Source organism: Electrophorus electricus, chromosome 19, assembly GCF_013358815.1.
Source record: "Electrophorus electricus isolate fEleEle1 chromosome 19, fEleEle1.pri, whole genome shotgun sequence".
NCBI lineage: Eukaryota > Metazoa > Chordata > Actinopteri > Gymnotiformes > Gymnotidae > Electrophorus > Electrophorus electricus.
This window is the reverse complement of record NC_049553.1, coordinates 9,847,056-9,860,308: the sequence shown is the minus strand read 5'-3', so window position 1 is coordinate 9,860,308 and position 13,253 is coordinate 9,847,056. Positions and strand designations below refer to the sequence as shown.

Genomic DNA, 13,253 nt, shown 5'->3' with positions numbered 1-13,253 from the left:
ACCTCTCTTGGCTACTAAGATTTAAACATGTCATTACAACTAACGTACACAATTCTATTCAACATTCAAACACATTCACTTCTGTGCAAAAATGGTTAGGTAAAATATTGAGGCCATTATTATATATTCCATCAATACCTTTTTTCTATGTAACCACACAGTATGTGTACAGTAGCTACACTAGACTAGAAAACTACTGCAAGCTCCTGAAGCACAGTGCCTCATCCCCCGAGCACATAGCACCTGTGACACAGCCCTGCTTTTCCTGTCCTTTCTCTTCTGACTCTGACAGCGTGACCTTGATCAATCGAGACGGAGCTCCATTTGAGACGAGAGCTCCGTGGACAGAGCCTGCGACACACAGACTCAGTGGAAAAGGCAGGTGAGTCTTAGTTCCCCATATAGTAAATGAACACAGCCAAGTGCCTCCGCTGCTGTCAGCCTCTGCACGTAATGAAACTCTGTACGCCTGAAATATGGCACCATTACAAAAGGAAACTTCCAGAGCACTGTGGAATGCTCAATTTGGCTCGGTTCGGATATATTTGGATGGCACTTTACAGTGCACATTGTCACAAAGGGGCTTTTGGGTCCAGACCACCTGAGATGCCCAGGGGCCTAGGGGAGCCTCAGCAAAGACTAACGGTCTACACAGTACTAATGATAGTGGACGGCTAATTCTGACTGAGAGGTTCCTTGCCAACAAAAATAATGGCAATGACTTACAAGGTCCTGCTATTATAACAAAATTTAAAAATCATTATTAACCTAACAAAATCTGATCTTTACTAACCTAACAAAATCTGATCTTTACTAACCTAACAAAATCTGATCATTATTAACCTAGAAATTCTGATCTTTACTAATTCAGTTGTCTTTGACTTTGTATTGTTCAAAAGACACAACATCATGATTTTGTGAGGTTTGGACACAAACCTACTTTTACTAATGTACCCATCTGCACTAGCACATACCAAAATACTCATCTACTTACTGACTGCCCCTAGTGGCAGAGTGATAGACCTAACAACTCTATGTCCCTTCTTCTAAAACAATACACACTCAATACAAAAAGGTGAAATATAATGGAACAGTGGTAACAAAAATGTATGAGTACATGAAGCTCAAAAATAAAGCTAATCAGGCCATTGTAATTCAAAATGGTGAGATTCGTTCAACACAATGGGACATATCCTTGAAACCATCACTTAGCATAACTGATTCTCCCTGATCACGTAACTACAGGTCAGCTGCTACCAAGCCTTTGCACACAGCTGCTTGGGTTGATTAGGTTTGGACTTGATCGACTGCAAGTTCTCGTAAATCTGGAAGGGTGACTGGTGGTAAGTCCTCCTCTGAACTGATAGGACCAGGCTCTTGAACATAGAGGAGGTGATGCATGCTCCTGACGTAACTGACACCCTGTGATGTGACCACATAGCTGTTCAGTAGAGGAGCAGGGTCTTTTACTAGTGCCAGCCTGTCGGAACCATGCACTGTCTGCATTCTAGGGATTTGCCCTTGGGCAAAAGAGGTAGCTGGTGGGCATTTCAATCATCGCGCATTTCCTCTCAGTCTTTTCCATGTGTTGGTGTCCATCACCCAAGCATGAATGACAGGATTGAGTATGAACTTAGGAATGAAGGTTTTGATTGGTCTGGAGAACAGCCACTGAGCAGGTTGCAAACATGGAGAAGAGTCTGATTGTACAAGCAGGTGTCTTTTGGATCTCGCTGCATGATCCGCTAAAGTCTTTGTCTGTAAATGCTGGGAACATCTGCGAGCGTGTCTGAAGTCCCATATGTCTGAAAACTCTGAGAATTGTCAACACATTGGATAGCAAAGTCCCTTTGCATTGATGGTGATGCTCCTTGTGTCGGGCAGGTGGTTATATTCAAACCAACCTACAAAAGAGTCAACAAGAACATTTTGCATTGCCATGTCTGCAGCAGCTGAACATGGGGACTGAGTGCATTGCATGGTGAACAGCACAAGAGAGCTCTCTATATGTCTACATACGCAGAGGGGCTAGTACATTATTTCCTTTGCCCTGTGCGTTATGGCTTCGATGCCAGGATGACCCCGATGTAGCTGACTGACATAAACTTTCTGTAGGGCTGGTGAAATTACCTACATCTGTCCATGAAGCAATAGCCCATCCTGAATTGAGTGTGTGGGAGCTCTTTTGAAGTAGCTGGCCAGCCATTTGCGATGTTATACACAAGCTACTTGCATGTGACATCACTCTCACCAGCAGCTCTGAATTCATCTGCGCGACGCGATGTGCCTCGGTGGCAGCTAAGAGTTTGTCAACAGTCGGTAGCGATCAAGCTTTCCTTGAAGACACACTGATGCAGCGTGCAAAGATTTCTGTATTTTGGTTATCAAGAAATGGTAATGAGACACCATGGTCCTAGATAAAATCATAAAATCTCTGGGTCCCAAATACCAATGCCAAAATTTCCTTTGTAATGTGTGTGAGTGAGGGCACATGACGCAAAAACTAGTGGTTGGCTAGGTTGGAGACATACAGCACCCAGGCCAGGCTGTGATTGGTCTACTGAGGGAACAACTGGTTTGGCCACATGAGAGTACTGAAGCACAGGGGGTGCACTAAAGCCATTTTTAGTTTATCAAATGCCATATCATGTGTGTCATGCCAGCCCCATTCCACATTCTGGGAGAACAATTCCCTCAAAGGGCCAGTGACTTCACTACACAGAGGAATGAATTTCAATAGCTTGTCCTGCCAAGAAATTGCTGTAGGGCCTGCAAGTCCTGGGACTCAGGCATTTGTCAGACAGCCTTAGGTTTATCCAGATCTGGCTGAACACATTCAGAGGTTAACCTCTGATGCCATGTAGACATGCTAAAAAGAAACAGCAGTAAGAGCTTGTTCTACTTGGTAACAAATCTGCTTTTACTAGTTTAACTTGACACCCACACCCAGGAAAACTCTCATCTACTTCCTCACTACCTCTAGTGGCAAGGAGACCGAATGAACGACTCTGCAGATGTCTTACACTTGAACTGCAAATAATTCTTTCTAAATGCCTGTATATGTACTGAAGTAATATTCTCCTCATTCTACATGCTGTTATGTTTGTTATGTGCCAATGCAATTGAAAAACTACTCTGCATAAGCTGATGATTTGGTCCATTTTTACAGTATTTTTCCATGGTTTCTGGCTAAGAGACAAATTTGTACTTTACAGTTTTAGTTCCAGTTAAATCAAGCTGAGTGCACATAGTCAATCAAATAGGGCAGTAAAAGACCACAGCCAAACATGAAGTTGTGTGCTATAAAAGTCCTACTCAGAGAGATGGTTTTAAAATAACAATATGGAGTCTCTGCCAATTCTGCAGGGCTTATTCATACATACCTACATACACATGCATACATACATAGTCTCACATTCACACACACACACACACTTTGCTTTATTAAAAAGGCACCTGCTGTTGCATATTGCTTCTCTTAGTGTGGTGAGAAGAGTCAAGAGTAGAGTCATTGCAGTGTGAATGTGAATGAGCAAACTCATCCGAAAGTTTTGTCTTTTTGTCTTTGTTCTTTGTACAACTTCACTCATACCGAGTCCACAGACATCTTTTTCATTGTAATTTGTACATATTTTTGGTGAGGTTTTTTTTTTTTTTTTTTCACCTTGATGAAATCAAAGGTACTGGAGTGCATGTGTATGTTTTTGGAAGCCTGAAGGAGGCGCTGTTCCACACTCTCATGTGCTTTCTAATCATGAAAAGCACTCTGAGGAAAACACTCCCATTTCGCAGTAGCATGTGTAAAGGCATATGCACCTAAGCAGCCAGGATTAGTAGTCTAACAGGTGTGTATGCGTGTTTATGCGCGCGTGAGCCAGCATGGGTTTGAAAATGAGCCCGAACATAATGTGATACCAATCTGGAACCCCTGCACAAGGCCACCATGCTTAGAATGCACAATGTGGTATTTGAGGTGAGGTGTAGGTGTGTGTGTGTGTGTGTGTGTGTGTGTGTGTTAGTGTGAGCGTAATTAGAGGCTTTTATGAAAAGATGAAAAACAGGTGTGTGTCTGTGTGTGTGTGTGTGTGTGTGAGAGAGAGAGAGAGAGTGTGTGTGTGTGTGTGTGTGTGTGTGTTTGAAAGCGAGAGAGAGGGAGAGAGAGAGAATTTTTGCATGAATCAATCTAAAACAGTGCTAATAGGTTTTATCACTGAGCACTCAGAGTGATGGTACTAGTAAGTTAAAACCCTTTCTCATTACTTTCCACCAAAGGCATTAAACATTCAGCAACTCAGCATCCTCATTCTGCCAGAGAGGATTTGAGTATCAGTGTGTATAGAGTGTGTACTGGTGTTAAACTGGGAACCAGAAATAAGGAGTAATGTACACAGATAGAGAATGGTTGGGGGGGGGGGGCTACTAGATACCCCCCCCCCCCCCCAAACACACCAGCAATGTTAGGTGTGGTGTGTAGGATACACTGTAACTGTTCCAGAGTGTCCTGGTTGTATTACGCAATATTGACTCAAGGGTTACATTATATTTTTATATTGCAAATACTTTAAAGTCACAGAAATATTATCACCTTTCTAACATGTCCTGTTAGAAGTGTGTGTGTGTGTGTGTGTGTGTGTGTGTGTGCATGTGTGTCTGGTGTGTATGTTATGAGTTGATGTGTCTGCTCTTCATGTGACCTAAAATCAGGACAGACAAAGCACCAAAAAGTAGAGGTCTCTCTCAAACACACACACACACTTCTAACAGGACATGTAGACTCCTGTCATATAGGTGACAATAAATCTGTGTACAGTAAAGGATCAGAAACCCAATCTATAAAATCACTGAATGCTAGGAAGTCACAGTGACCTACCACTCCCCAGAGAGAGAGAGAGAGAGAGAGAGAGGGAGAGAAACAGAGAGAGAGAGAGAGAGAGAGAGAGAGAGGGAGAGAGTCAGAGAGAGAGAGAGAGAGAGAGAGAGAGAGAGAGAGAGGGGGAGAGAGAGAGTACAGTGTCTAGGACAGCTGTCACTGTAATGTGGTGTGTGCTGGTCTCATCTAAAATAAAGGTTCTTGCTTCTTAACTCTGGCATTTAAAAATAAAAATAGGTTTACAGAAGCAAAACCATTGTGAGAACATTCAGTTTAGCATTATTTTTTAAATTAACATCTAAGAACCAAAATCACTGGTTTAAAAACATGTAAGGACAGAAACAGCAGAAGTAAACAGATATGCTGCATTTAGGGAGAGGACACACACACACACATACACACACACATGCACACTTCTAACATTTAGATGTTACAGTAAATAGCACTTATACTGTATGCAGTCAAAGAGGCTTGTATGGGTTGCCTGCCAAAACACTGACAAATGTAATATGCATATGCACCCTAGTTCCCCTCTCTGTCCCACGCATACAGCACAGACGTGTATGCCTTCAGTAAGTGAAGTAAACCTGAAGCATATTCTGTCTCGGTCGACGTTGGGGGAAGGGGGTGTTTAGACAGAGTGAAGTTCTTTAATTAAAACAAGGAGGAGTATTAGGCAAAGACAGAGACAATTCAGCATTCTCTAAGGAGTATTTCCTCCTTTCCTCCTTCCTCCTTTAATTCCAAAATTAAACACCAAGGTATTTTTCTCTCCTTTTTCACCCTCTCTTGCTTGCTGACAGGCAAAACTGTGTTTTCAGCGCGGTGCAATTCTACGAGCAGCACCGCCCCTTTTCCCGCCGCGTTCCTAATGAAACCATAAGTGCGGCATTTGGAGCGGCGTTCTGAGCCGTGAGTGCGGGCGGAACCGGAGGCGGAACCGGGGGCGGGGCGCACCTTCTGCCGAGGCGGTGGGCAGTCGCGTGGCGCCGTGTTTTAGCGTGTCGTCGCCAGCCGGCTGGCCAGATGCTGTGACACGGGACGACGGTCTCCCCGGTAATTACGGAACTGAACTTGGCACGCACGTGTCATAAATATCCAGACGCGGTGACGAGCACGTAGCGCATCCTTTCCAAAGTAACGGGGCTGTCGGAAGCATGCATCAGGAGTGCATGCACGTGCGCGTGTGTGTGTATAAGACAGAGAAAGACAAGAGGCTGAACTACATTTCTGGTACTGGATTTTGTGTCTCCGGGCTTTCCCACTGCAACCAGGCAAGGAAGACATAGAGAGAAAGGGTGCGAGAGGGCTGGATTTAAAAGTCAAGGGGGTGGATTTCAAACCAAAAAAAAAGCGCTATACAAATGCTGTACAACTGCAGGTACAGGGGGTCCCCATGTCACCCCTATACCTGCCGACAGGCCTAAAACAAAGCAGACACATATTCATAGCATATTCTCCGAACCATCACTGTTCTCTGTTTAAATAACTTCATTGGTAGAGTACTTATCCATGTCCAATTGTATTCGCATGCAAATCTGAAATGAAAGAAACTGATTCAAGACAGAGTTACATTATATGTGTCTCACAGCTCAAGGTTAGAGGGCCTGGTACTAAGCCAGAGAGCCAATTTGTGCTTCATGCTTCAGATTCATTTGTGCCATTTTCGTAGCCCCCCACTCTCAGTGGCTCCCCTAATGGCTGGGCACTTTGGAACCAAGCGCCCACTGAAGAGGGAGCAGGAGAGTTCAGATTAAAACCTTCCTGTTCTCTTGTGCTTATAGCTGAGCTCTTACACTGTACTTGGCAGTACTTTACTCTGTTGTCTGATTGTTTGACTGTTTTATTATTGCACTTTGGTCTTCATTTTATTGTTTATTTATTTTAATGGTTTAATGGTTAAATTGTACTTGCACTTTCTATTTAAAAAAATTGTTTTCAAATAATAAAATACAATAAATAACATTCATTTCTATAAAGCTTTTAACGTTTCTTTTCTTCTTTTCTTCTGCAAAAAACCTGAGGTGATTTAGGATATAACAAGCAATGTTATTTTTATTTTATTTGAATATGCTACGTACAGCACGTTGAATTACTGCTGTGCATGGAAAGTGCTGTACAAATACATTTGCCTTGGAGTGTTCTGATCTTATATGTTTATCATTATCCAGCATCACTGTAATATTTCTGTAAATATAATACACTGCACTCTGACCCTCTGCACATATGCACTCATGATCACACAACCCGCACCCACAGGCCCACCAAAAACAAAACAATTTCACCTTCCAGCTATGTCAAACTAGTCTATCTTTTCCAAAAGCTGTGTGCCAGAGTTCTAGCAACACGTTAAAAGGAAGAGTACAACCCAAACTGTACTTCAGTTCTCTTATGTCATAGAGCTCTCAAGTGCCCTTAGCCTCCATTCATAAACTCATCGGTTATCTGACCTATTGGTTGTGACAACCAGAGGTTATGACAAGGTCAATGGTGTAGCTGTGGTTTATTACCAAAATAGCTGACACCAACGTTACCAGCAGCATGCACACACACACACACACACACACACACACACACACACACACACACACACACACACACACACACACACACACACTAACACACACACACACACTAACACACACACCCACACTAACACACACACACCCACACACACTAACACACACACACACACACCCACACTAACACACACACACACACACACTAACACACACACTAACACACACCCACACACACACACACACACACCCACACACACTAACACACACATCCACACACACACACACACTAACACACACACACTAAAACACACACACCCACACACACACTAACACACACACACACACACACACACACTAACACACACACACCCACACCCACGCACACCCACACCCACACACACACACTAAAACACACACACCCACACACACACACACACACACTAACACACACACACACACCCACACACACACACTAACACACACACCCACACACACTCACACACACACACACACACACACACACACACGCTGATATAGCCAGATGGTTTCCAGATGAAGGTGCATGGGAGAGAGACTAGAGGATTCGTAAACATGGATGTGACATTTATGCATGCATGTAAATGATCGGCAAATGAGTTGAGTTCATCTGTCAGCCATAAATTGTCAAAGGCACTGCAGTGTCACGCAACCAAATGATTCAGGACAATTAGACGGCAGCATACACTGTTCTGTACCTCCCAGTGGAATGATGTCCTTTATAGGAGATTTGATTACTGTCACACACACACCCAAGCACACGCTCACACTTTGGAAAATAAACTACTACAAACTGTTGCCAGTAAGCAATTTGTCATTTCACCAAATTGCAAACAGATCTGGCCAATAGGAAAATGTGCCACAAATCAAATTACACTTGTCTACAATTTTCTGGCAACATTTATGTGGAAAGTGGATCGTCGGCAACACGACGGCAATGTCCTCCTGAAGACAGAATGTCCACCATACAAACACTTGTGAGTGTCTCCTCATCACACACAAACACACATCACTCACAGGGTCATGCCAGGTAATGATTTAGTTTGTCAGACTGACATTTGAACCCCCGCGGTGACCGACGGTGGCTCCCATGCAAACCCGGCTCGAAGCACGCTGGCCGGAGGGCGACGGAGCCGAGGGTAAGAGGTGACGGCCGAGGACTCACCAGGTCTCTTCTCCAGCTTGCGCCCTCGGTTTCCACACAGTCGAACTTTGGAGATGAGGATGAGGATCTGCTTCTGGCACAGAGACTTGTTGCTCTTGGGGCAGGGCTTGCGCTTGCTGGAGATCTGCCGGCTGGCCTGGGGGTCCTTCACCTCCCTGCGCTGCCGGATCAGAGAGCTGGCGAGGGCGGCCATCTCGCCGTGGCCGGCTCACCTGTCCACGCCGGGGGGGAGGATGTGTGTCTGTGTGTGTGTGTGTGTGTGTGTTGGGGGGAGATGGACGGGGGGTGGGGGGTGGGGGGGTGTGAGGGGCGTCAGCGGGCCGCCAGCCTGCCCAGTTGGCCAGGGGACAGGAGCGGACTGCAGGAGAGGGACAAGTCTGTCCCACTCTAACCGACACACGAGGAGACAGGAACAGAGAGAGGGGGGAAAGGGGGCGGGGTTTGAGAGTGAAGGGGGCGGAGTTCACATGAGAACACGTCCGAGTGAAGTTTTCTTTGAAAAAAAAGGAGAAAAAGAAAAATAAAGAAAAAAATGCACCTACCTAACAAAGAAACAAGAAGGCTGAGTCTTTAAATGCAGGCGCTAGTTCAGGGTTCCCTAAATGGCAGTGTGAGTTGCTTGGTTCAGTTGCTGGTGTTGTATTTCATTTGTGGTGTTGACAGGCTGCGAGCGCGCTGGTGGGTGATTAGCCGAGTCATGTCGCTGCTGGGTGGCAGAGAGTGACGTGCTGCTCGAGCGTGCTCCCCTCCGGCTCTGCCTCTCTGGGGCTCTCCTCCGCAGTTCCACCCCAGCCTGTCCCGGACAAGCCCCCACTCCACATACGACACTCTCAGTCAACTTTAAAAGTCAAAAGGACTGGCAAGCAGGCAAAAAGCAGATTACAGCATCCGAAATCTCTGAGGATTGGAACAACTCCAGGCAGGCCATTAAAAAAAGAAGAAGAAAATGAAAACATTCACGCCACAGTGGAACTCTCTTCTCACTTGAAATCTACTTTTGCCTCCATTACAATTTAATACACAAATTGGTTACAAAAGAAAAATAAAAAATAAATTAAAAAATCAAAACCTGGTCTGGTCAACCAAGAAGCATACATCCAGCGGCGGAGGTGAGGCGGGAGTGCGAGAGGCGGAGCAGTAAGGGCAGGAGCAGCTGGGCGGAGGGCAGCTTGCCTCCTCTTTGAGTCTCCTCAGTATTCCCTCCATCTCCAACCCCTGGGAGAAGGTTTGTAAATTCCACAGGCTCCCTCACACAGAGGTGACATTCACGAGCGAGAGAGAGAGAGAGAGAGAAGGAGGAGGAGGAAGAGGAGGAGGAGTGAGGAATCAGAGCGGCGAGGTGTGCGATGATCGCCGGTGGGGAGCCGGCCGCAGCGCCGCGTCCTTCACCCGCGCCGAGATGCGAAGGAGGCAGAGAGGAATGAATGAACGAGGGATGATGGAGAGGGATTAATGAACGAGGGATGGAGGACAAGGATGAGTGGAGAGGCAGGGAGGGTGCAGCTATTCCGTCCCCTGTGGATAACGCTGGAGATCAGAAGAGCAGCGCTACATGTCAGTCAGCTCCGCACGCTGGGTCCGGCTGGCCGGTGCCGGGGCGGGCAGCGTTCCCCGTGGTACGGGGGTTCCAGTTCTGGGTCCAGCTTCTCCACTCGTTTCGTCTGCTTCCTCTGACTCGGACTTCTGTTTAGTGCTTGTCCCTCTCACCCCTTCTCCTTCTGCATGTGTGTGCATGTGGGTGAGGTTAACAGTAGTGTGTAAGGTTGCCTGCAGTTGACAGAGTATGTCTCTGTGTGTGAGAGAGAGAGAGTGTGTGTGTGTGTGTGTGTGTGAGAGAGAGAGAGTAACTGAAAGAGTGTGTGTGTGTGTTTGAGAGAGACTCCCTCTCTGCCTCCTTTCTGGTATTATTGCACTAACACTAAAAACATGCTTCTCTCTCTGTACCTCCCTCTCTCTTAGCCACACCCCTTCTCTCTCTGTACCGCCCTCTCTCTTAGCCACACCCATTCTCTCTCTGTACCTCCCTCTCTCTTAGCCACACCCCTTCTCTCTCTGTACCGCCCTCTCTCTTAGCCACACCCCTTCTCTCTCTGTACCTCCCTCTCTCTTAGCCACACCCCTTCTCTCTCTGTACCGCCCTCTCTCTTAGCCACACCCCTTCTCTCTCTGTACCGCCCTCTCTCTTAGCCACACCCCTTCTCTATCTATACCTCCCTCTCTCTTAGCCACACCCCTTCTCTCTCTGTACCTCCCTCTCTCTTAGCCACACCCATTCTCTCTCTGTACCTCCCTCTCTCTTAGCCACACCCATTCTCTCTCTGTACCTCCCTCTCTCTTAGCCACACCCCTTCTCTATCTATACCTCCCTCTCTCTTAGCCACACCCCTTCTCTCTCTGTACCTCCCTCTCTCTTAGCCACACCCCTTCTCTATCTATACCTCCCTCTCTCTTAGCCACACCCCTTCTCTCTCTGTACCTCCCTCTCTCTTAGCCACACCCCTTCTCTCTCTGTACCTCCCTCTCTCTTAGCCACACCCCTTCTCTCTCTGTACCTCCCTCTCTCTTAGCCACACCCCTTCTCTCTCTGTACCTCCCTCTCTCTTAGCCACACCCCTTCTCTCTCTGTACCTCCCTCTCTCTTAGCCACACCCCTTCTCTCTCTGTACCTCCCTCTCTCTTAGCCACACCCCTTCTCTCTCTGTACCTCCCTCTCTCTTAGCCACACCCCTTCTCTTCTCCTCCTCCCCTTTCCCCTCCCTCTCTGTCACTAACGTCCGTCCCCTTTTCTCGATCACTCACAAACCCTCACTCTCCACTTGTCCTGACTCCAGGCTTCTCGTTCTTCACTTCCTCCTCCCCCTTTCCTTCCCCCTCTCTCTCTCTCTCTCTCTCTCTCTCTCTCTCTCTCTCTCTCTCTCTCTCTCTCTCTCTCTCACTCTCTGTCACTGTGGAGTGCAGTAGTGAGATGTGTTAAAAATCAAAGCCTCCTGATGTTGGCTTAAAGTGACAGAGAGAGAAATGATCGGTAGCTCCTCTGTTTTCCAGACATCCTAATAGTGACACACAAGGCAAATGCACAGACATGTGCAAGTGTACACACACGTGTATGTTCTCAAAGCATCACGTGAATTTATGGATGTGAAAACATCACAGGTCATAGGAGATCAAATGTGATAGGAATAGTTTTATGTTGGACACCTGCACCAAGAGAAATTCCTTGTATATTTGGTAACTGGAGAAAAAAGTTTCAGATTCTCACTCTGATTCTAATATTACCTCAATCCAAACACTATTATTATTATTAATTTTAATAGCAAATACTTACAAGATAATGCACTCATATTTGACACACAGGTTTGTTTGGAACTGTAAATGTTGAGGAGATTGTCGAGTGCTAGACAGACTGGGGTTGTGGTCCGATCCTGATGATTTTATCATCCATCCAAGGGGCTTTTATCATTACAGCTGGAATGTGATATTTGTGTATTAATTATCATGTTTGATACAACAGCAATTTATTGTCTGATTTGTTGTATTTGCTTTGGATTACTGGCTCTGCACTGCTGTGTTGAAATATGAGCTGGATTCCCCAACCGAACCACCTGTGACAGCTCCAGTAAACTCCAGTTAAACATGTAACCAGTCACCACAGACTCCTCTAAAGCACACGTCTGCACCTTCCAACTCACATTTTTCATCCTTATTTCTTCAAGTCCAACTTTTCATGCATACGTACAAACACACACACACACACACACACACACACACACACACACACACACACACAGACAGACAGACAGACAGACAGACACACACACGCACAGGCACACACACACACACACAGTGCCTGACAAGACAGGATGGTAAACTTGCCAAATTAGCCCAAAATAGTGTCTGTGCACAACCTGACGTTAGTGCTCCTCCCCCCAGTCATCCCTGGTGCACCAGTGCGACGTGATGACATCTGGACGCGAGGCTGCCGACGCTGCCAGACGTGTTGGTGCTGCCACTGCCCGATGGCCTCGCCGAGCTTCATCACACACCCACGGATGCAGCGTGAGTTAGCAGCAGACCTACAGGGCTGTGCTTGTTCACACCTCCTCTACCGCTGGCTTTTATTACACAAGCCAGCGTGCAGCCACACACCGGCACAGGAGGGGGGACATCCAACACAGACACAGCCGACACACGAGCACGCTCACCTGAAGAGAGGCCATGTACACTAAGCATTGCACAATACAACCCCCCCCCCCAACTCTGTCTAATGATATACATGATATATATGCTATTTGCCCAGTTACAAGTAGACACTGTGATCAAATGCAGACGAGGCTATTCCAGACTGTTATGTACAGCAGCATAATGGACACGTGCCTTTCAGCACACGTTTCCCTAAACATGATTATTATGTTATTTTAATATGTAACCTACTTATTGGAGATATCTATGAAACTTCAAGGCTTTGGACAAAATTTGGGGAAAAAAAACTCAGCATCAGTATCAGTAAAAGGGTAGAAAAAAATTGTTGAAATTGATGTAAAAGAATTGATGGAAAAAGCTTAATTAAAAAAAAATTAAAGTTTTTTGCAAAGCCACAAACCTGCATAAATCATATACTTTCGCAAAGGTGCAAACACACTTTTTTGGTTTGTTTTTCATT

The 13,253-nt window shown here is 46.0% G+C and overlaps 1 protein-coding gene across 2 annotated transcripts in view; it reads right to left on the bottom strand.

Annotated features, from left to right (window-relative positions):
• fgf11a (fibroblast growth factor 11a) overlaps nt 1-8,849 on the bottom strand; it is a 49,294-nt gene extending 40,445 nt beyond the window's left edge. Inside the window, exon 1 of one of the 2 annotated variants that reach the window (XR_003411957.2) lies at nt 8,594-8,680. Coding sequence is in view for 1 of the 2 variants with exons in the window: in XM_027028918.2 (XP_026884719.2) it covers nt 8,594-8,786 (193 nt within the window). In the remaining variant the exon portion in view is untranslated. Of the gene's footprint in view, nt 1-8,593 lie in introns of both variants that reach the window. The other variant, XM_027028918.2, reaches the window with a different exon arrangement.
• Between the last annotated feature and the right edge of the window lie 4,404 nt (nt 8,850-13,253).